The sequence below is a fragment of the Miscanthus floridulus genome, chromosome 1, assembly GCF_019320115.1.
Source record: "Miscanthus floridulus cultivar M001 chromosome 1, ASM1932011v1, whole genome shotgun sequence".
Lineage (NCBI taxonomy): Eukaryota > Viridiplantae > Streptophyta > Magnoliopsida > Poales > Poaceae > Miscanthus > Miscanthus floridulus.
Genome location: NC_089580.1, coordinates 33,411,505 through 33,436,443, shown reverse-complemented (window position 1 = coordinate 33,436,443; position 24,939 = coordinate 33,411,505). Strand labels below are relative to the sequence as shown.

The window sequence follows — 24,939 nt, the reverse complement described above, 5'->3', positions numbered from 1 at the left end:
TTTAATGTATAAAACAATTGTATGTTTTAATTTTGACCAACGTTGAACTAAGGCATGCAATTGTTGTTGTTATTATTTGTGTTCTCATACTATTTGAATTGTGTTTTCAGGCGGATACAACTTGATGAGTTGTATCAAAGAGAACCCTACTCTAAAAGGAGATAACTACATTGAATGGAAGAAAAAGATCGACTTAACCTTCATATTGGCTGAGGTGGACTGGGTTGTCACCACACCATGTCCCAAAGAACCTGTGACACCGGTGAGGGAGACTGATGAGACTGATGCTGCATGGCAGAACAGAGAGCGGGACTTTGCTCCCGTAAAGATGTCTTTTGACCTTGAAAATAGAAAGTGGGTCACAGCTAATAAGAAATGTTTGGCTGTGATAAAGAATACAATTGAGCCTGCAATAGTGGGCTCAATTCCAGACTGTGACATGGTCACAGAGTACCTAGAAAGAATAAAGAGTCAGTTTACTGGCTCTTCAAAGATATATGCAACCTAGCTGATCAAGCAGCTGGTCACAGAAAGGTAATCTGGTGGTGGCAGTGGCATTAGAGAGCACATACTGAGAATGAGCAATTTGGCATCTAAGCTCAAACCAATGGATTTGGCACTCAAGGATGAGTTTCTTATTCATTTGATTTTTGCTTCTTTGCCCAAAGAATTTGACACCTTTGTTGTTAATTACAACATATAGCCTGAAAAATGGGATTTAGAAAAGCTCATAGCCATGTGTGTGCAGGAGGAGAAAAGAATAAAAGTTTTACAGGGTGATACTATCAACTACCTAAAAGATAAGAAAAAAGAACTATAATAACAGCTCTTCCTCCAAGTCATCTGGAAAGGGTCCCATGCAACAGTCTCAGAACAAGCAATTCCCAGTGGATAAAGACCAGTGTCTCTACTATAAGAAGACGGGACATTATAAGAAGAATTATCCCGATTTCTTAAAGATGATTATGAAAAATAAAGGTGAGAATATTATTACGTTTGTAAATGAATCCTTGTATGTCAAGTTTTCAAAATCTACTTGGTGGATTGATTCAGGTGCAACTATTCATGTTGCTAATTCATTACAGGGATTCCGTTCGATGAGAACTTTGCAAAGAAGCGAAAGTTTCATTAAAGTCGTAAATGGAGTACAAGCAGATGTTGAGGTCGTTGACGATCTTCCACTAGAGCTTGCTGATGGCTTCATACTTTTTCTTAGAGATGTTCTTTATGTACCTTCTTTGCAAAGAAACTTGATTAGTGTATCAAAGTTGGACCATGATGGTTATGATTGCCATTTTGGAAATGACAAATGTCAGATATTGTTTAATAATAGATATATTGGTCTTGCTTTATGGCAAGATGAGCTTTATTTGTTATCACTTCGTGAAAATGTAAATTCCGTATGTGATGTGAATGAGAATGTATCCTCATCGAACAATGCAAACAGAAAACGAAAGAGAGTTCACGATGCGTTGTCGAAATTATAGCACTGTCGTTTAGGCCATATTTCGAGGGAGGGAATAGAAAGACTAGTTAAGAATGATATTCTTCCTCCATTAGAGCTCTCAGATTTAGAACAATGTAGAGATTGCATAAAAGGAAAGTATGTAAAGAAAATTAAGAAAGATGCTAAACGAAGTGCAGGAATTCTATAGATTATTCACACAGATATCTATGGTCCTTTTTCTGTAAAGAGTGTGGATGGTTTTGATTCATTCATAACATTCACAGATGATTACTCCCGTTATGGCTATATTTATCCAGTTAAAGAAAGAACAGAAGCATTGGATAAATTCAAAATATTTAAAGCAGAACTTGAAATCAGCATGATTTAGAGATTAAGATAGTCAGGTCTGACCGTGGAGGGGAGTACTACGGTCGGCATACCCCGTATGGATAAGTTCCTGGACCTTTTGCAAGGTTCTTACAAGAGAATGGTATAGTCGCCCAGTATTTAACACTGGGCGAACCTCAGCAGAATGGAGTAGCTGAAAGGCGTAACCATACCCTGATGGATATGGTGCGTAGTATGATAAGTTACTCCACTTTACCGATGAGTCTGTGGATGGAGGCGTTAAAAACCGCCATTCATATTCTTAATAGAGTACCAAGTAAGTCGGTGCTCAAAACACCGTATGAGTTGTGGACAGGAAGAGTACCCTCACTTAACCACTTGCGTGTGTGGGGGAGTCCTGCTGAGGCTAAAGTTTTTAACCCAAACATTGGAAAGCTAGATCCCAAAACAGTGAGTTGCCATTTCATTGGCTACCCAGAAAAGTCAAAAGGTTTTCGTTTCTACTATCTAGATAGATATACAAAGTTTGTGGAAACGAGACACGCTGTCTTCCTAGAGGATGAAATGATGAGGGGAGTATGGTAGCTCAAGAAATTGACCTTGAAGAGAAGCGGGTGTATGCACCCACTCTGATCATTCATGAGCCATTTTTCTCACTACCTGCTATTGTTGCACCGACAGTACAAGACACTGTGGTGCCAGCACCTGTTGTTATCCTGCCTGTGGCAACAATGAATGATGATGAGGAACCTATGCCTCAGGAACCTATAGAACCTATTGCCACACATGAGGGGGAGCAACAATAGCCTCAAACAGAAAATGTGCCAAATGAGGAGGCCCCTATAAGGTCTTAAAGAGTTAGAAAATCAGATATTCCTGCTGATTATGAAGTGTACAACATTGAAGAATTTCAAATGGAGGATGATCCCACCTCATTTGAAGAAGCCATGAAAAATGATCATTCATCAAAGTGGCTTAAGGCCATGGAAGATGAAATGAGATCAATGAATGCAAATAAAGTTTGGGATTTGAAGATAATTCCTAAAGGAGCCAAAACAGTAGGCTGTAAATGGGTCTACAAAACAAAACTTGACTCTCAAGGGAATATAGAGAGATATAAAGCCCGACTTATGGCAAAAGGCTTTACATAAAGAGAAGGAATTGATTACAATGAGACCTTTTCTCCAGTCTCATGTAAGGATTCCTTTAGAATCATAATGGCATTAGTGGCACATTATGATTTAGAATTACATCAAATGGATGTAAAGACAACATTTCTCAATGGAGACTTAGAGAAAAATGTTTACATGGCACAACCGAAAAGTTTTATCATGGAAGGAAAAGAACGTTTCGGATGCCGCCTAAAGAAATCCATTTATGGATTAAAATAAGCTTCAAGATAGTGGTACTTGAAGTTTGATCAGACAATAAAGAATTTTGGGTTTAAAGATAATGTTGAGGACAATTGTGTCTACGCAAAGTTTAAGAATGGGAAGTTTATCTTCCTTATCCTGTATGTGGATGATATCTTACTTGCTAGTAGTGATGTCAGTCTACTACTAGAAACAAAGAAGTTTTTGTCCTCAAAATTTGATATAAAAGATCTTGGTGAAGCTTCGTTCGTTCTAGGGATCGAGATTCACCGAGATAGAAGTAAAGGGGTATTAGGACTACCACAAAAAGCATACATAGAAAAAGTTTTAAAGAAATTCAGTATGCACAAATATAGTCCCTCACCTGCTCCTATAGTCAAGGGCGACAGATATGGGGATTTTCAATGCCCCAGGAACCAATATGAGATCGATCAAATAAAAGTGGTTCCATATGCTTCAGCTGTCGGAAGCTTACAATATGCTCAAGTATGCACGCGCCCTGACTTGGCATTTGTTACCGGGTTACTTGGCAGATTCCAGAGCAATCCTGGAATAGAACACTGGAAATTAGTAAAGAAAGTCTTGCGTTATTTGCAAGGAACGAAAGGCCTCATGATGACGTATAGAAGATCTGATTCACTCTATATAGTGGGATATTCAGATTCTGATTATGCGGGAGATAATAGAAAATCCACATCTGGATATGTGTTCACTCTCGCAGGGGGAGTTATTTCATGGAAAAGCTCAAAGCAAACCGTCACTACATCGTTCACAATGTATGCCGAGTTTGTAGCGTGTTATGAGGCAATGGGCAGGTGAACTGGCTAAAGAAATTCATACCCGGTTTGAAGGTGGTTGACGACATCAATAGACCACTGAAGTTATACTATGATAATAATCCAGTAGTACAGTATGCTCACAACAATAGGTCAAGTGGTGCTGCCAAACACATTGACATAAAGTATTATGTTGTGAAGGATAAAGTCCGGGATCAAATAATAAGTTTTGAGCATATAAGTACCGAAAAGATGCTCGTGGATCCACTTACAAAAAGCTTACCACCCAACGTGTTCAGAGAACATGTAGCCGGCATGGGTTTAAGGGAAAGCCTATGATTCCTGGACTATAAAGGGCCCAAAAGTTAAAGTAACTATTTCAGATCAGAGACGTGCATTGTAGCTGTTAAATCTATCGGCGATTGACCGTAACGATGAAACATGCTCTATGCATCATCTGTGAAGAAATAAGTAAGGATAAAAGGATTGAAGTTTAAAGTTTAAAGATAAAAGTAATAGTGAGATCAAGGGGGAGAATGTTATATTGATCTTCCAGCCAAAAAGCCCAACGGCCTATTGGGCCTTGGTCACGCGTCCTGATAGGGGACGTCCAACCCTACATGGTTGTGGGCCCCCATCGCACTGCGCTATATAAAGTGGTGGGGGCCGGCGGCTCAAGGGACGAGGTTCACCGTGAGTCGTACTCCCACCGACAAACCCTAAACCCGATCTAGTGAGGGGCGCAGCCAGTGACAGAAAGCACCTCCGCCACCACCGTCATCCCTGTCGCCACTGCACTACATCACCGTCTCCACTGCGTCGCCTCTCCTCACCGACCATCGCTGCCCGTGTGCTGCCTCCATCAACGAACCAGCGATGGCCGGATCGAGCTCCAACTCCACGGGATCCAATGGTCTGTGAACCCTTCACTCTCCTCACACCCCTCTGTCTCTCTGTCTCCCTCTCGGTGTAGTGTTCTAGGTTTACATGTGCATGTGTTATTCCGAATCCATGTGTATGCCTCCTAGATCTACTGCTAGAGATCCTAAATGTTCTTAACATAGCCCACATTACTGGTGGTGGATTTACTGACAATATTCCAAGAGTATTTCCATCTGGACTCATGGCAAAAAAGTTTTACTGGGTCATGGAAAGTGCCTCCTATCTTCAACTAGCTTCAACAGGCAAGCACAAATGGCCCACGAGATTCAACTATGTTTTCTAGCATCTGCATGGCTCTGGATCTCTGCCTAGATCTAGATACCTTTTAACATATTAACATTATATATTCTGTAGGTTGGAAACATTGATGATGCAGCGATGCGGCGAACATTCAACATGGGCATCGGAATGGTTCTTGTGGTAAGCAGAGAGTCTGCGGACAGAATTATTGAAGACACCCATGGAGCAAAGCCTACTTATGGCATTGGAGATGTGATCCATGGTGAGGGGTTACAGTACGTCTGACTCTTTATGCCTTGACTGCTTGACTCATTGCTGGCTATTGTAAGTGTGAACTGGTGTAGAATGCGCGCGAGTTGTTTGATAAAATGATGGCAAAGAATCTCATGGCTTGGACGGCGATGATTAATGGTAATGCACAGACTGGGCGGCCGAAGGCGGCACTTGCTTTCTTTAGGGATCTGGAGGCTGCTGGGATTGAGCCTGAGAACAAAACTGCCATTTAAAATTCTAGGATCTACTTGGTTTGACGATCGACAGAGGGAGCATGCTAAGATATTTGTGATGGACTGAGAATGAACAGAAACAACACCATTGTATCTGGAGATGATGGAAGCTAGGAAGCCTGAAAACATAGCTATTTAACAGTCAGCAAAGGAGGAGATTCGTATCAGCTTGCCACAAAGGTTTCTTCAGCTTAACGTGATAGTTTTTTGATCCATACATGAACAAAGGTCAAGCTGATTTCCTAAATACTCCCTCCATACTGGTAATTCAAGTCGTTTTGACATCGAGACGGTCTCCAAAGCATAACTTTGACTTCTTATTTTTATAAAAATATTTATTGAAAAGTGATGTATGCATATTTTTATAAAAGTACTTTTCAAGACAAATCTATTCATATGGTTTTCGTATTTCCAAACTCAACAACTTATTCATGATTTATATTCGTAATGTTTGACCAAAACCTTGTCCAAAACGACTTGAATTATCGGTATGGAGGGAGTAATTGTATCTAATATCTATAGTATCTCGTCTTCCATTCTACACAGGGAGCTTGCAATAAAGCTCTACATATATAAAAAAGGTGTTACAGCAAGAGATTCAAAGATACGATTCTAGGAATAGCTATAAATAAATAATTTAATTCTTCTACTATGAATAAAATTGTATGGTACACGTTATCCACTGGTAATTAATAAGATGGAGACAAATTACGCCTACATATCAGTGAATACACTAAAGCTTTTGTAATTTGAGTAGATGCAAATGTTTCAGCATGCTTACTAGACGCGGCAAAAGTACCCTAAACGAGGTTTTTCTCCCTCTACCACAATGGCAGTCAGATGGTACTGCAGACATCAATAGGTGCTTGTTTTCCGTCAATGACCATGGACTTGCCTTCCTTACAATGTCTCGAGATCACCCAGAGTGTGAGGATAGAAAGAGAGTGCAAATCTTGCTCCACAGTTGCTGCTGCTGCTCTCATAGGCATAGCAAGTCAGGTATATCTGGCCACCAGATAGCACTACTGAAATCGGCCCATTTCATCACGACAGTCACTTCCCTGGTTGCTGCCGTGTTTCTCAATTGAGCAACCATTTCTGTCGTGATTCTATGCAAATTCGTGCTTGAGGAGATTAAGTTGTTCTTGGTGTATGTGATTTGGAGACGATACCGAGCAGAGGCCATGGTGGCAAAGTATCAGATCTACCGCAACAGGCAGCCGCGGGATATGCTTTCGCTGGTGCCGCTCAATCTCAACAAGCTGGTGATATGCTGAAGCACATGCATGTCGTATTGACCTCCTTCGATGAGCGTTTGGGGAGGATAAAATGAGTATGCAGGCGCAGGAGTAAGGATGGCAACGGGGATATACCCGTCGGGTATCGTCGGAACGTTCTCTTCCCCGCTACGGAGAATTCATTCCGTCCCCATCCCCATTAACTGTCTCGGGTATAGATTCTTGCCCATCCCCATACCCGTCGGGTATCAGTCGGGTAACAGATACCCGACGGGTACTACATACCCGATAAACAAGGACACTTGGGGTCGCAGCTTTACAATCGAAGACGTTTCTTCTTCACCCGGGTATAAGTATCGGAGTCTCGGAGATGCCGAGGAGAAGGAGCGAGGTTGCGAGGAGGACGAGTAAAGGTGGCAGAGAGACCGAACTGAGGAAGCGAGGGGCACGAGCACTCGTGAGACATGCGTGCTTGTGCTGCTGGCGGAGATGGTGAGGAAAAATTGAACGAGGGTTCCTAGAACACATAAACTATATATATGACTATTCAAATTTGGACCAAAATACCTATGTTGAGTTTCTTTGGGCCTAATACTCGCATGACGGCTCAAATAGTCGGGTTCCCCAACGGGTAACGGGGACGGGTAAACAGGGAACGTTCCCGTACCCGCTATACCCATCGGGTATGGATTCTTTCCCATTTAGATGCCCGCGGGTAAAGATATGATCCCATCCCCATCCCCTAATGGATCAAATACCCGTCGGATATCGGGTATCGGGGCCCCGTTGCCATCTTTACGCAGGAGCAAAGAGTGGGACTGTATGCAGCAAGGTTCAGGTCGGTAGTATTTATAGCTGGAAGCCTGGAACACATCGTTTTAGTTTGTGAATTCTTTTTTTTAGGATAGATGACAATGCAGCATTGCTACATTTATACTTGCCAGAATTAGAATTGTTTTAAACCTCATGCATAACTCACTGCATGTGGCTGAGTAATTTGTAGCAGATACGTGCCTACCATTACGTACCACGAGTCTCAGAACATATTCAAATTATGAACAGTCTCATGGATACCTTCACTATGTGTATCATATAAGGGTAATCATGAGGATTTATGGTGTGGACCAGTAGTAGGACCCTATCGCAGCTAACTCCACACCTCTTGTTAAGTGGTTTACTCAGACTGGGAGCCACACCAGCAGGGGGGGGGGGGGGGGGGGGGGGGGAATAAAAATTACAGAGACTCCACCAAATAAAATCAAGCCTACTAAAATTACAGGAAATGAGTTCAGTACTTGGACAAGCTATCTTAATAAGCACACCATTGGGAAGTTGAACATTCATCACGACAGCAGAATTTTACTCAGTACAGTACGGTAGTGAGTGTGTAGATTACTGTTGTGTTTGATTCCTATGGCAATACAACCATTTTTGTTGGCATGCTGCATGAACCCCGATCCTGCAATTGAACCACGACTATCGTTGGAGATCTTGTGTGCTGTTTCGCGAAATTCTAGCTCCGATGCACCCAAGAGACGCAACATGGCCTCATCATGGGCGTGCTTGACCGGAAAGCCTAGCATGCCTGTCATAGTGAAATATCCAACGAACCACTCAGTTGATTGTGAAATCCCGACGCAACATCACCAGGCATGCTACATTGATCGGGGTGACAGAATATCTAAATATTATTTGATTGTCTTTGAAAATAACCATATTTCTATAGGTACTTTCTGTAAAAATGAAATGTGGCAGCTCTAAACATAGTTTTCGTACGTAGTAGTGTTGTTTGGACGTAATTACTCAAATTTCCAGAGACAGCACAGCCTGAGAGCGGTTGCTTATTGCTCTCACCCCGGTTGTAACATGCACTGTAAATCCGGTATGCCGGTCCACGGAGTAACTCTATGGATCACAAAATGTCCGCTCAGGTTTCTGCCATGTTTCCCGTCATGGCGTCATGTTTGTACGCAAAAGTAAAGTTTGGCTGCAGTGATTTGTTCTTCATGGACATGGCTCGATGGTGAGAGAGAGCACATAGATCATGGTTTGAAATTGTTGGAGCTACAAGTCTACAATAGCGACCGAATATGTTTTGTTGTTGTCGCTCAATCCCAAGGCAATGATGCTGATATAGATGCATGCCACATTGACCTCTGTCCATTGAGTGTTGGATGATAAAATGAGCATTGCATGCACACATGCAAGAGCGGAGTATGATTGAGCAGCGAGTTCATGTCCATAGTATTTATTTATAGCACATAGTGAACATGTGCCATTATAGATTTATTTTACAAGTATTGTGGCACTATTACAACACTAGTTAATTGGAGTGGGCCACAATTGCGTCCCTAGGGTTCCTCAGGAGTATAAATAAATACTGTGGACATGAGTGTCGGCTGCTCGATCACACTTGGCTCTTGCATGTGTGCGTGCGCGCTCGCTCATTTTATCCTCCAACACTCAACAGAGAGAGCGAGGTCAATGCAACATGCATGCATCATTGCCTTGGGATTGTGTGGCATCAGCAAAACATATTCGGTGGCTATTGTTGTAGCCGATTCCACTGCAGAACTTGCTTGATCCACCACAAATTTGGTCTCCTTGGCCTCTGATCTGGTCGGTCTATAGCCAGTGGTGGAGATGGAGTCGACCAGCGTGGGCACTGGATTGACGTGCGCAAGAGGTCCTTCCCTTTGGCCCTTTGCCCCTTTCCTCCCTGTGCTAGCGTCGTCGAGCCTGTGGCTGGTGGTGTCTCTGGCCAGCAGTGGACTGCACCGGCACTGTCATGCATGCGCGTGGATGCGTGTTTTCTCTTTTGCGTGTCCTTTGGGCGTCAATAAGGCTTTGAAGGCCATCTCACCTTTCTGGACCTAGACGTGAGACAGTGGAAGAAAAAATGTATTTTATTTCTTGTGGTCAAGTCTTTGAGGTAAGGCCAGATCTCAACCTTTTTGGGTTAGGGTCGAGCGTAGAGTTGATCACCTAGTTTATAAACAACTGACCCTAAGAAACTAAGGACCCCCTGAATTCACACACTCCTGATGCCCTAAGTTACGAGAGGCCCCACCAAGTACATGGATTGCATTTGTTGTTCTTTTAAGGCTTGTCGTCCGTGGTTAGGAAGAGTACATATTTTAGTTATTAATAATGGAAACTTTAGGTCTAACCTATTTGCAAAGGTCATTATTTGGATCTCATGAAACTTGCTTCCTCGTTCAAAATTATAAGTCGCTTTGACTTTTTTTTGGTACATTTATTTTACTATGCATCTAGGCACATTATTATGTCTAGATACATAGCAAAATGGATGTACAAAAAAATCAAAGCGACTTATAATTTGGGATGGAAGGAGTACAACGGCCTCGGTCGGCTTGCTGAATCTTGGCTGAAACTGGCTGAAAAACACTGTTCTGGCTGAATTGTTGTGAGAGAAAAACAATGTTCCAACTGGAAAAAAAAAATAAGCTGAACAAACCGAATATGGGGTAAACGAACGAGGCCAACATATTCTCAACTCAACTTTCAACCTCTAACACTGCAGTGTATAAGGGAGGCCTTTCGTGGTCTTTGTCACTATTGTTGGATGATAATGTGTGTCTCGCTTCAATGGGATATGGTGAAGAGACTTTTTGAGGCTTTTTTAGATGCTTTCCTTAGTAGCAGAAGATTTTATGGCCAGCTGCAAGGTGGCCGTTCCGTAATCTGTGTAGCTTGTTTTTAACATTTTAAACATATGAGGTTTCTAAAAAATAATTGCAGCCAGTATACTGCCCACTTCTTTAATCCATATGGGTTTGATTGGTTTGTTTGTATTAGCCTTATTAGCTGTATATATCAGATCTTATGCAACACAACCTAAACCAGCGTAAACATAAGCATTGTGTTGGCGTTTGGTAATCTTTCATAGGCAAAGTCGTATTTGATAAAATTGTGTTTGTTGCTTACATTTTATTGCATTTAGTCAACTCCATTTTTGCGCATCAACTTGTGCAAATTTGCATTGTCTAATACGAGCAAATTTGGTGTACTACCTTATGCAGCATCGGACCTGCTTTGAGCATCGTGCAAGCTCGTAAAAGAGCCAATACAAACAACAAAACATTAGCAAACTGCAATGCATAAGTCTAAATATAGAGTAATATAGATAGCCAATCAAGCCATATATGATTAAAGAGTGAAAGATGCACTTGCACTTACCATTTATTTATTTGTTAGGCCTTGTTTAGTTGGCAATTTTTTTTTTGAGAAATGGTACGGTAGCACTACCGTTGTTATTTGACAATTAGTGTCCAATCATAGTCTAATTAAGCTAAAAGATTCATCTCGTGAATTTCGTCTAAACTGTGTAACTAGTTTTATTTTTTATTTATATTTAATGCTTCATGCATGCGTCCAAAGATTCGATGTGACGGAGAATCTTGAAAATTTTTATAAAATTTTAGAAACTAAACAGACACTTAGATAATAATGTTTTGCAAAGTTTAGTCATTTAGTAATATTCATTTGGGCCAGGCTAGTGCCTGGACGCCCGTGCATGCTGCTACGCCTGCTAGACCAGACCGCCAGCCCGCGCCTGCTGCATGTATGAGTGGTAGTGTTTTTTTTTTTTTTTTTTTTGCCACGATAGATAATATATGACGGATGCCTTTAAATACGGCTGCGGCATCGGTCCCGTCTCTCCTCGCAACAAACACCAAAATCCAGGTGACAGCTCGATCAAAACCATTTCCTCTAGCTTGCGTGCCGACCATGCCCTGCAGTCACCGGGTATGCATGCATGTGTAAACTTATGCCAGCCTGCTGCTTTTGTCGTACAGCAGAAGATGAAAACATATACATAGCCCTGGTTTAGTTCCCAACTTTGGTACTATGCAAAAAAAAATTCTCCATTATATCAAACTTGCGGTACATGTATGGAATACTAAAAGTAGACGAAATTAAAAACTAATTGCATAGTTTGGTTGTACTTTGCGAGACGAACATTTTGAGCCTAATTAATTAACGGTTGGACAATTATTACCAAATACAAACGAAATTCTACAGTAGTGAATCTGGCAGTATGCAAACTTTGCACATCCAAATTCCGGCTAACTAAACACGCCCATAACTCCACGCAGCAGTGCTTTAATTTCTCCGTCGGCGCACTACCGCTTGTACTGTACACTTGCCACATAGGTCTCATACCCGGGTGCCAGTGCCGGCCCTAAGGGGGGGGGGGGGCAGGAAGTGCGATGGCCAGAGGGCCAAGCCCAAATATATAAGACCCCGTATCCCAAGTGGCCAAATATATAAGTCTGCTGTTGCTTGCGGCGCTGGACAGCTACTTAAGCCTTGTGGGCCGGGGTTTCCAGTTCCAGAATTCCAGTCCAATACTAGTATACTACCTATAGCTATCAGATTTAATAGCGCTAGAGAAGGCTTCAACTCCTCAAATAAGATCAGCTTTAATAGCGCTAGAGAAGGCTTCAACTGATGATCCAATGGCAGTTAGTGAATGTCAATCTTTGGTGAGTACACTTAAGAATTTTGAATTTATAGTTGGTTTGGTTATCTGGCACGATATTTTATTCTCTATAAATAAGGTTAGCAAGAAGTTGCAATCTAAAATTGTGAGTATAGATGCTACTCTCAAACACATTGAAAGTGTCATATCATATTTTAAGAAGTATAGAGATGAAGGTTTCACTTCTAGTATGGATACAGCAAAAAAACATTGCATCTGAATTGGATATAGAGCCAATATTTCTTACAAAACGTCAACGAAAGAGAAAGAAACATTTTGATGAACAAGATGACCAAGACGAGGAAATACAACAGTCTGTTGTGGACTCCTTTAGAAGAGAGTACTTCCTAGTTATGATTGATTCTGCAATTGCTTCATTGACGGGTAGATTTGAGCAGATGACAGCATTTGATAATGTTTTTAGGTTCTTGTTCAACTCAGAAAATTTGAAATCCTTGGATGAAGCTGATCTTTGGTTGCGCTGCAAGATTTTTGTGGAAAATTTTTCTCATGATAACTCATTCGATGTTGAGATCAATGATTTTTTTCAGAATTAAAGGTGTTGCAAGTGACTTTGCCAGATTCTTTGATGTCGGCGCTAGAGATTCTGAAGTTTGTTATAGATGCAGATTGCTATCCAAATATTTTAGTTACCTATCGAATTCTTTTAACTGTACCTGTGACTGTAGCTTCGGCCGAAAGAAGTTTCTCAAAATTGAAGTTGTTGAACTATTTGAGATCAACTATGTCACAAGAAAGGTTAAATGACTTGGCTATGTGCACCATCGAGAAGGATATCTTAGACACTATTGATCTCGATACCGTCCTTGATGATTTTGCATCAAGAAATGCCCGAAGAAGTATCTTTTTATAAGAAGCAGTGGATATGATGGAGTTCTATTCTTCTTTAAGGTAATCATATTAGTTCTAGAAGTATAAATATATTGCTCTTTTAGTCTACGTTGTTTCTCGCTCTCGATAATTATCAGACATATTAAATTAAAATATATTATTGGATTTGCTTTTCCTATACAAATAAAATTATCCTATATATTCTAAAATTTTATGGTCTAGAGGGGCCGTCACGATGAGTTCGCCAGAGGGCCCTCAAAATCATAGGACCGGCGCTGCCGGGTTCCTACGCCTGCTCATGAAACACTTGTGTCTGGTATCAATACTAGAGTACCTAAAGAGGAGGAACTAATGATCATCAGTACCGATTCACTCGAGCAATCAAGTGCGCGACTACGGCTTCAACCGGCCCCCAGGTGCGCAGGCTCTGCCTCGCCGACCACTAAGGCGTGGGTCTCGCCTCGATCGACCCCTGGGGTGCGGACTTCACCTCGCCCGGCCACTGGGGCATGGACTCCGCCTCGCCTGACCCCTTAAAAGGGATTCCTTCCTCGCCCGACCCCAGAGGGTATGGGCTCCGTCTCACCCGATCCCTGGGGCGTGGGATCCGTCTCGCTTGATGAGGGCCCACACCGCCTCAAACCACTATGGGTCAGAAGGTACGACACCAAGGTCAAACTTTTGACACCGGGCAGGAAGCAGGCACGCCTCGACGTGATCCATGGCCACGATAGGTCACTCCCGGAAGATCACATCGCCAATAGCGACGGGTGCGAGGTCACTGCGCTGCCTACTCCCCGTATGGCCGCTGACCAGCACGTCGGTTCGCCGCGTCGTCCGCCAGGATAGGATGGGACACCACGATCAGTTGATGACGCCGGGGCATGGCACCAGTGGTGAACAGGAGCCCGTGCGTGTAGCCATCCCTATCACCGTCTACAGCGTCGGCAGGACTCGCATAAAGGAGAAGAAGGACCCGGTGGTCCGAGGGGCCTTCTGCTCCCTCGTTTTTCTCTTTCTCTCTCTATAACCCGCCCCTTCCCCTTCACCTATAAAGGGGGGAGCCAGACTTCCGACGTGGGGGGAGGAAAAAAAGAAGAAAACACACACACACACACTAGAGACTTGGAAACTTCTCCCTCTCTCATCCGTTTGTAACCCCTACTACAAACTCTCAGTGCCGGTAACACGAGCAACACCGAACTGGACGTAGGGACATTCAGCACGGACCAGTACAAATCCTTGTGTCTTTTGAGCACACCATCCGAGCCAGATGCGCAATCTAGAAATTTACTAGTTGGTTACTCGAAACACCGACAACTTCCAACGTGAAAGCACTTTCTGTAACATACGTCTAAAGCAGATGAAACATTTGAAACATACGCTTGCAACACATGTGTAATAGCCACTACAACATATGCAACATCCACATAAAAAGCACTTGCAACATACCTCTGAAGTAGATAAAACATTTTGAATAGATACTTGAAACGTACGTTTATAGCCATTGTAACATATGTGACATGCAGATCTACTTTTGCAATGTCCGTATCGCGCACACGGAGACCGCCTTCGCCCGCGGGGACTACCTTCGCCTGCTTATGAAACACTTGCAACATAGAAGCACTTCCTGCAACATACGTCCGAAGCAGATCGATGAAACATTTGGAGCATACTCTTGCAACATATGTGTATAGCCACTACAACATATGCAGCATCCAGATCTAACACTTGCAACATACGTCAAAAGTAGAAGAAATATTTTAAATAGACACTTGCAACATACGAGTATAGCCATTACAACATATGCAACATTTATATCTACTTTTGCAGCATCCATATGAAACATCCACTTTCAGTGCAACATGGGTGGGCGGCGCGGCGAACTAGCGTGGTGGCGGCCCTACGAGACAGCCACAGCAGGCGGGGCGCACGACGGCCGGGTCAAATCTGCGCAGACGGGAATGGTTGCTATTTATGTCGACCATGCTAAGTTCACTCGTAATATGGCTCACGTGTATTTGTGTTCTATAATTATTTTTTGGACCAAAGGCAATTTTGTGCACATGCATGCAAGTATATAGACGGTCGCCATACGTTGCTCTAGTTGGTCATTCAGCACAGCTCTCCATGCATGTCGATTATGTCCTCTTCTGGTATACATGCATTTCACGTATTCACGTTCTAATGAGGCCACCGTACATACGTGTACATACACATATTTACGTTATGTTGCGTCCATGATTAAAATATAACAGGGGCCACAGAGCAGCCGGTGCGGCATAGAGCAAACGGCTCGGACGGGGCGCAGGGCACGCCTAGTGGTCTGTCCTGACGCTTAAAATAAATTAAAACGATAACTTCGGTTTAAAAAACACGGGGCACGTCTAGCGGTCTGTCCTCGCGCTTCCTAGCATTACCGTATTCATTTAGGTGACATAAGGCCCACTTTAGATTCGAAAAATTTAGCAAAATGAGTACAGTAGTATTTTCGTTGTTATTTGGCAATTAGTGTCTAATTATAGTTTAATTAGGCTTAAAAAATTCGTCTTGTGGATTTCGTCTAAACTGTGTAATTAGTTTTATTTTTTTATTTATATTTAATACTTCATGCATACGTCCAAAGATTCGATGTGACGGGAAATCTTGAAAAATTTGGCATTTTAGGAGGTAACTAAACAGGCCCTAAGTCAAGCTCTGCAACTAGGGGGTGTTTGGTTTCCTGGACTAAATTTTAGTCCATGTCACATCGAACATTCGGATGCTATTTAGAAGAACTAAATATGAGTTAATTATAAAACTAATTACACAGATGCAGACTAATTTACGAGACGAATTTATTAAGCCTAATTAATCCGCTATTAGTACACATTTACTGTAGCACAACATTGTCAAATCATGGACTAATTAGGCTTAAAAAATTCGTCTCGTAAATTAGCCACAATCTGTGCAATTAGTTATTTTTTCGTCTATATTTAATACTTCATGCATGTGTCCAAACATCCAATGGGACAGGGACTAAAATTTTCCTGTACAAACCAAACACCCCCTAATACCCAGTTGGAGCAAGGCTTCTTTTATGTCAGACTGCAGAGCAGGAAATGTTGCACATGACCAAGTAGTTGCATTTTTTTTTTAACTGGAAGTATTCTCCATTACAGAATAACTGAAGCCAAATCATTGGCTACTAGGGTCTGAATACAAGGAGGGATGTGATCCCTGACCGACATCACGTCTGAACTTAAACTATCCCCTAGGGCAGCTAAGCTATGTGCTACCAAATTACATGAGCCAGGATTGTGAGCAACATTACTAGAGACAAAGTTACTCGCTGAACTTCTGTCCGTCTCGGTAGCCATCAGCGCTTGTACAACCGCAGCAGCATCCGTCTCCAAAATTATATTCTGAATGCCCAGTTCCACAGCCCTTTGCGTGGCCTGCAGGCACGCAATGACTTCAGCATGGGCCGGCTCCAAAACCTTCTCCAATCTACCATACCCCGAGCTGAGAATGCAGCCATCATGATCGCGCAGCACAAATCCCCACCCTCCACTGCGATTCTGCTGTCTGAAAGCGCCGTCACAATTCAGTTTCACATGATCAGTAGGAGGTCTTTTCCAGGCTGCTTTGGGCAGGACTGAATCCGCCATTTGGGATGGCCGTTTCAGAGCAGAGAATTCATCCGCATATGATTTGATTAGCTGGCATGTTTCTGCTGAAAAATGTTCGAGTTAGAGAACTGCCGTCGTTTCAGAGCAGAGAATTCATCCGTTTCAGAGCAGAGAATTCATCCGCATATGGGCTAGTGGGCAGGTGCCTTGCCGGACTGACGCCAACTAAAGGACCAGAATCTCTGTCCACAGTGGCCCAGTCCCATGCGTACTAGGCAGGGCTACCGGCCACCGCGAAAGCCGAACGATTCGGCCCGTGGAGAAAATTCCGACCGTTGCGCCGCTCAGGCTTTCGGCTTTTCCCCAACCTTTTTAAGCCCACGCGGCCACGCGCCCTCCCCCGACCGTTGCACTTGCACTGCGCCCCGAAGTAATTCCCCTCCTCCACAGTCCAGATCCCGTTCCCAACAGCCGCCGCGCACGAGACGAAACCGCCACCACCGCCAGCACCGCGCCCATGGCCGACTCCGGCACCCTCGTCGTCACGGAATCGCGGCAGCAGCACCCGCTGAGCCAGATCGCGGAGAGCGGGACGCACCGACTGCTGCTCAAGCAGTGGGTCAAGGAGGAGGACCTGCTGGCGCGCCGCGTCGCGCTGCGGGAGGCCCGCCTCGACGGCGCCCGCAAGGAGATCGCCTTCCTCTACTGCGCCTTCTTCGCCTTCCACGCCGCCTCCGTCCTGCTCCTCTTCCTCCCCTCCTCCGCTTCCTCCAGCTCCGCCGCCTCGGCCGCCGCGGCGTGCAGGCGGTCCTGGATCCCCTGCCTCGTCTCGCTGCTCTCCTCGCTCGCCATGCTCTGGGCGCTGCGGTACAAGTCCGACACGGAGGCCGTCCTGGAGCGCCTGCTGGCGCGGGAGCGCGAGGACGCGCTGCTCCTCGCCAGGTGCGTCTCCGAGCTCAAGCGCAAGGGCCTCCACTTCGACCTGCTCAAGGAGGTGGACGCGCTGCGCAGGGCCAAGAGCCTCCGCGTCGAGGCCAAGGGCGGCGCCGACAGGCCCAGGAGGTGGCAGGCCAGGGACCTCGCCGTCATCCCGCTCTTCGCCGCCGCCTGCGGGGTGCTCGTGCTCACCAGGTTCCTGCTCTGCAATTAGCCAAGGTTGCATTGCAGGTGTGGGACGGATCGGATCATCACGTGCTCATTTGCCTTGCCTTCTTGGCACTGTTCGTTCTGGGCAGAACTGTTTGTTCTGCGAATTTTGGTGTTGGGTTTTGTCTGTTTGTAATAATAAGGAAAGGATTTGATGTGCCAGGTTTAGTTTCTTTGCGTTTCTTCTGATTGTAACAGAGAGTAAATGCTCTCGGTATTATGAATTTTATGATGATACAAATATGATGTTAATGTCTTTCTCGGTCTAGAACTTAGGATTTTGTTTACTTGAGGAATTCGTACTTGTTTCTGCACACGAACCTCGTGAGTTTCCCAGTTTATTTTGGGAGATGGAACTGGTACCTGGTTCTGTAACTTGGTTTCATACTTTCAGTGGAAAATACAAGCTGAACTTGTGATTGGGGGCGTGCAGGGCATTTTGGTTTTCTCACTATCTTGTGAACCACTATCCCGAATGCTGCCATCCCCACCCAACTTCAGAGTTCAGACGGAAGCTACCAGCAATTAAGCAAGCTTTGCAGAAGGAAAGGATTTGATGTGTTACGTTTTATTTCTCTCTTTGCGTTTCCTCTGATTATAACAGTATTATGATGATACGAATATGATGTTACTCTCTTTCTTGGTCTAAAACTTAGCAATTTGTATACTGAGGAACTCATAATTTGTGATGGTTAGTCAGAAAATCATATGTTTTTGTCCCAAAGTAAAGTGCTTCTGATTGAAACCGGAAACATGATGGTGTCCAAAAGGTAGCAGTTTCCAAGGCATCTGGCAATTTTCGTGTTATTATGAAACTGGTATCTTGTGAACAAGGTTAGAAAACGTTTTTCAGCCTATATTGCGCACATTGGCCCCGTTCGTTTGGAGGAATCTGAAGAAATTTGTGTGAGGAAAACACTGTTCCGGATGAAAAAAGATGCGGATAAGCCGGGTTTAAGGACACGCGAACGGGGCCATTATGTTCCCATTACATCCACCCAGCCAACTTCAGATGGACGCCAACAGCACATTTTAAGAGATAGAGGTGCTGTAGCAGCAGCTCATCCCCTGCACTTATGACTTTTTAAGAGACCTAAAAACAGTCACTTTCTCCGAATAAAGAGACAACCCTCTCTCCTATCCCTAAAGAAATACAGAAGACAAGTTTTAGATAATCTGCTATGGTATTGCTCTCTTAGAATACCCAAAATCGATTTTAATGTATTCTCTAAAACAATTTATTGAAGATGCTAAGCATTAACTAACTGCTGCATTGACTCTCTTAAACAATTTATTATAAGAAATAACATTGACTCTCAAAGATAATTTATAGGAGATGTGATATATGAGATCTTGTGGAGATGCTCAGCATTAAGTAACTGCAATCTTGAAACACACATACAGCCTGCAGGAGTCAGGACAGTGAGGAACACAAGACCTTCCAGCGCATTGCATTTTGTTTTTGCTTGCTTACAGAGATATAAACTGTGATTGCAATCATATCACAACATTCAAACCATCACCCCTCCCTCATAACAAAAAACAAGCTTTAGACAGACACAAGCACAGATTCACTCTCAACACAACCTGGACGAAATTAAAGAAGAAAGAATATTATCCAACATCACCACCAAGACATGTATGTAGTAGGTAGAATGAATGTCGAGTCTGAATCTCAGTCAGACGGCCTCGGGACCTTGTTTCTTGGTGTGGAACGGCTCAGGCTGTGGCGAGGAGACTCCGACGACGCCGGGCGGCGGCAGCGGAGTGCCGTAGATCTGCGCGCCGACGCCGGTCCGCATCTCCTCCCGGCCCCTGTGCTTGCCGAGGAAGTAGCAGCCGAAGCCGAGCAGGATGGAGAGGAAGATGAAGGGCAGGGAGATCACCAGCACGAACCCCATGTCCGCTCTTCTCGTCTGGCTAATGCCCAAAGTCGCAGGGGAGGATGTGGAGCGAGACGAGCAAAAAGGAGAGATGCTTGCTTTGCTTTGCTTTGGGAGGGGAGATGAGGTGGGGGTGGTGAGTTAAATAGGCGGCGGAGACATGGAAGCTGCAGGAGAATCCTACGGAAGGAGGTGGCCGGGCTGCAGCTGGAAGAGAATTAATGTACTAATAAAGAACATTCAATATAAATTAATTATAAAATCAATTTACGACCGATTTTTAAGACTAATTAAAGCTAATATAAAACCAAACAGCGCCGAAGCTTGTGGAGTGTGCCCCGCGTTGGTGGCCTGGAGCGGAGCGGAGGCAACGGTCGAGTGACGAATGCCCCGTGCTGTACCTCTGATGGGTGTTAGGTCCCAAAATTTTTCAAAATTTTTCGTCACATCGAATTTTTGGACGAATGTATGAAATATTAAATATAAATAAAAAATAAAACTAATTACACAGTTTAGACGAAATTCATGAGACGAATCTTTTAAGCCTAATTAAACTATGATTGGACACTAATTGTCAAATAACAACAAAAGTGCTACAATACCATTTCGCCAAAAAATTCGCCAACTAAACAAACCCTGACTTCCTCTTCATCCGGGTCCGCGGTGGTAGCATGTTCCATGTGAGCATTTGATTTTCCCTAACGATACGCGACTTACGTCCAACACGACGTCGGCTCGCGCAGGCTCACTCTTTCGTTGCATGTGTTTTTACCCCACTGTTCGCAGTCTGCGAGTTTATTAAAAAAAATCATCTATTCTTATCTCTTTCATTTCCTCCTCCCTATCGCAGCGCCTTGCGGCTACGCTGTTCTGGACACGGACACACACAGCCCTGGCTGCTGCCGCACGCCCCATCCACCGCCGCTCGCTCGTGCCCCCTCGCGCGCGCCTCTCGCCCCCTCCCGTCACGCGCGCGGTGCTGGTATTGCTCACTCTGTCCGTCGCGCGCGCCGCCCGCCCAGCTAGCCCAAGCCCGGCGGTGGTGGTTGTGGTGCTCGCACACCACCACTCGCCGCTAGCTCCCACCCCGACGGCCGGAATTAACCGGCACAGGAGCTTCCCCTACCCTATGTTGAAAATATATGTTTCAAGTGTTTCAGATATTTCAGAGATATGCTATAGTTATTTCATATGAATATTGCAAAGTAAATCGGGGGATGTTGCACATGTAGCATATATTGCAAGTGTTTTAGAGATACGTTGCAAGAGTTTGTTTAAATTGTTTCATCTGTTCCAAACATATGTTGTAAGCGTTTTGATCTGGATGTTGTATATGTTTCACACATATGTTGCAACAATATGATACAAATATTTCATATGTTCCAGTCTTCCGTTGCAGCAAGTGTTTTTATGTTGCAAGTTGCAAGTGTTCTATCTAGATGTTGCATATGTTTTCACACATATGTTGGAAGTTTATTTTCAAGATGTTTTATCCGTTTTAGACGTACGTTGCATTCAAGTGTTTCATGTTGCACGTGTTTCATGTTGTTCGGAGAGTCAGGGGCAGGGGGGGGGTGATGGTGGCACGGTACGAGCACCGAGGGATGGAGGCGTGGCGAGCCGATGAACGTGGCGCGCGGCGCACTAGGGGCCGGCGATTGGGGGCATGACGCTGTCCACAAATACTCTATGCGGACATGAGCTGTGTGGCTGAAGTACAGTTCAGAGTTTTCTTTGTATCGCTCATGCTTTAGGCTGGGAATGATTCGCGGCTGAGTTTTCTTCAATAATTTAAATAGCGTCCGACCGGTTCCGGCCAGGAACGACATGTAACAGAGATAACCGAACGGGGTCTTAAGAAGATGTTTGGTTGCTCCTCACACAAGACATACGGCCTGTTCGCTCGTTGGTTTCTGGGCTGGTTTGGACTGGTTGGTGCTGGTTTATTGTGGGAGAAAAACGTTGTTGGCTGGCTGGTTTGGGCTGGCTGAAACCAACAAACGAACAGGCCGATAATCCTAATCTCAGACATCCAAAATCGGACGTCTAGAGCAGAAGTCAAGCAAATTTGTTTACATCCAAACAAGCCCTTACGTTGAGAACACCCTCAACGAGATATCTGGTTTTGCGTTCTAAGTTTCTTACACATGTGCTCTAAGTCCCATAAAGTGGGGTACTAGAAGAGACGTCATTTTTCGAGTAAAAAAAACAGAGTACTAAAAGAGAAGTATTCCCTGTCTTGAAAAAAAATTATATCTTTTAAATAAATTTATTACAAAAATATATTATAATTAATTAATAGTTTTTGTTATACATTAGATATTATTAGTTTTTTTTATATATCCGATTAATTTGATTCACTGGTCGAGGAACAAGATCGTAGGTCTGTCGTCTCTCCTCCTTCCATCCAAGGTGACAGCAAAGAACTCACACGTTTGCCCTCCTTCGTTCAGTCCAATCAAGAAATTAGGAATCTCTTTTCGAAAGGGACTGCACGATGTGGACGCGTAATAAGCGTAGCCCTGATTCCTTCATGATGATTCATCTTAGACTTCTACACCGGTGAGGCTAATCCGCGAACGATCAGTGGACTGAAAATGAGCGATCGATATTCTAACATAGTATATTTTTCTTTTTTCGGAAAGGTTGTTGCATGCTCCCGTCGAGTGCATGCGGCTGTATGTCTGGCTGTGACATCATCCTATAAAAAAAAGCAAACAATTTATTTCAAAATGATATAACTTCTGAACGGTTTATCTGTTTTCAATTCCGTCTGCACCGGTGTATTCTACGTGACGAGCCGAACAAAACTAGACCTCACTTGTATATGTTTCGAAAAATAATTTAATAAAAAATTATATGTATTAACTTATAACTTATACATAAAAGTTACGAAACATAACTTATGTACAAAAGTTATTAAATACAAAAGAACGAATTAATCTACAACTTATGCCAAAAACTTAAAACACAAAAGTTATTAAACACAAATGAATGAATTAACTTATAACTTATGCCAAAACTTGAAAACACAAAAGTTATGAAAACACAACTTACGTAGAAAAGTTATGAAATACAATTTATGTTCATAAGTTATTCTACAATTTATGTACGTAAGTTATTCTATACAACTTACCTATACTGCCTAACATAAGTTCTGATAAAAACTTGTGTTAATAAGTTCTACTCTGCAAAATATTATATTGTAAAACTGTGATTATAAGTTGTGGGTAATAAATTAAGCATAAAGTTATGTGTATAACTTATTAACTTTCTAAAAAAAGAAAAGTTATGTGTATAACTTGCTTGTATAACTTAGATAATATTTGAGGAATGACTTAAACATAAAGTTAGACATATAACTTATATTCAAGAATTTAGATGTATAAATTAATATCATAACATATTAGCAGAAATATGAAACTGTATACCAAATAACTTGTATAAAAAATAAAAAGAAAAAAGAAAAAATAAAGAATATAAAAAAAAAGAGAAAGCTGAACGCACCTGCTGTTAGTAGTGGTCTAAAAAGACATGCATGTGCATGCAAGGTGGTTACTCCATAATTTCTTTTATTTACGGCCAATAAATACCGCAGCAAATCTACACCATGCAATGCAGCAGCAGTAGCATGACCCATGATGGAGACGTGTGGGCTCGGATCATTTGCTAGATTAGAAAGCCGTGGACGAACGCGGGAATAGAATTGGGCTTCCACACACTTCGTTTTTGGCTTATAAAATCGCCTCATTATTTCCTGCGTCCAAAAGTGACGGTGTCCGTTTGCCACAGCAGTTTTTGTGCTTAGGCACAGCTCATACAAACACTCCTATACGATTCTACTGCCAGCACAGCGGAGGTTTGCCAAACTAGTAGCGTGTTTGGTTGACTGGTTCATTTCGTTGCTGGTTCGTGAAGAAGTACTGCTAGCTGGTTTGTGTGAGAGAAAAATACTGTTCCGGCTGAAAATTTACGATCGTTTACGACAAGTCACAGTCAAACGAACAGGCTGTAGTTCCATCGCTACTTTATCAATGTGCAACTTTTTTGTAGTATTGTATTGTGTGGTGTACTCCACCTGTCCACCATCTGATTCCAAAATACTAGCCTCTGTTTCCAAATAATTGATAGCTTTGGTATTTATACTTTGACTAACAATATTGTTTAAATCTTTATTATAGTTAATTAACGAGAGATGTATCATTGCATTTGTTGTCAAAAGTACTATAAACATGGCATGTATTTCTGGCTATTTGTTCAAATATTTAAATAGCAGACGAGAGGTCAGATATTAAACAGTAAAATCGAAGTTGCCAAGTATTGTAAAACGAGTATACGTTGTTCGTAACATTGGCATGGTCTAAAAAGGTGATACTTTTTCCAAAAAAAAAATGTGACACCGTGGCTATTAATTTTTATAAAAATGCACTGTATATCTTGATAAAAAATTACACGTTCGAGAGTATTTTACATGATGAGTCTAATGTCATCAACCATACTCTAGTACACCCTCCATTTCAATTTATAAGACGTTTTGTTTTTTCTAGTTGCGTTGTTTTTACTGTGTATCTAGACATAGTATATATCTAATTACATAGCAAAAACTATGCATCTAGAAAAGCAAAAATATCCTATATAATTTAAAATGCCGGTGCGGCATGGGGTTCCGGCAACGGCTGCTCTTTATAAATTGATCTAGTAAAAACAATGTATCTAGAAAGGCCAAAACTCTTTTATAATAATTTAAAACAATGGAGTATTATTCTACAAACTTCATCAGAATAAAGATATTTAAATTAATAATAAATGTAATGTGATCTATAATAATTTCAAAGATATGGAGTACATTTAAAAAAATTCTAGCACGGTGGCATTTGCTGAAACAAAAAGGAAGCGAGCACCAGGTTGAAAGCCTAGGTGCCCGAGATGCTCCATAACATCATTTACTTATAACCACAAGCAAACATTCCACTCGGATTTCTACATCCAACTAAAGTGCATAAAAACGTGCTCAACTTTTGTGAACAACTGGGCCAAAATGGAGGTCCCAAACTGGCTGCTCAAGTTTAGG

The 24,939-nt window shown here is 42.8% G+C and overlaps 2 protein-coding genes and 1 long non-coding RNA gene across 3 annotated transcripts; 2 read left to right on the top strand and 1 right to left on the bottom strand.

The window, feature by feature from the left end:
• Positions 1–5,006: 5,006 nt before the first annotated feature.
• On the top strand, positions 5,007–5,898 carry LOC136478054 (uncharacterized). The gene is made up of 3 exons (XR_010764170.1): positions 5,007–5,128; positions 5,241–5,388; positions 5,471–5,898. It is a non-coding gene; the product is annotated as an uncharacterized lncRNA (long non-coding RNA).
• A 10,485-nt stretch (positions 5,899–16,383) lies between these two features.
• Positions 16,384–16,878, bottom strand: LOC136454279 (uncharacterized). The gene has a single exon (XM_066454754.1). It carries the CDS (start codon positions 16,876–16,878, stop codon positions 16,384–16,386), a length of 495 nt encoding a protein of 164 aa, XP_066310851.1.
• Positions 16,879–17,272: 394 nt separating this feature from the next.
• On the top strand, positions 17,273–18,200 carry LOC136478031 (uncharacterized). Its single transcript, XM_066476353.1, has one exon. It carries the CDS (start codon positions 17,357–17,359, stop codon positions 17,987–17,989), a length of 633 nt encoding a protein of 210 aa, XP_066332450.1. The 5' UTR covers positions 17,273–17,356; the 3' UTR covers positions 17,990–18,200.
• The last annotated feature ends 6,739 nt before the right edge of the window (positions 18,201–24,939 follow it).

Excerpts from the sequence above, each read along its gene's own strand:
- LOC136454279 (XM_066454754.1), bottom strand. The coding sequence starts at position 16,878 with ATGGCGGATTCAGTCCTGCCCAAAGCAGCCTGGAAAAGACCTCCTACT.
- LOC136478031 (XM_066476353.1), top strand. The coding sequence starts at position 17,357 with ATGGCCGACTCCGGCACCCTCGTCGTCACGGAATCGCGGCAGCAGCAC.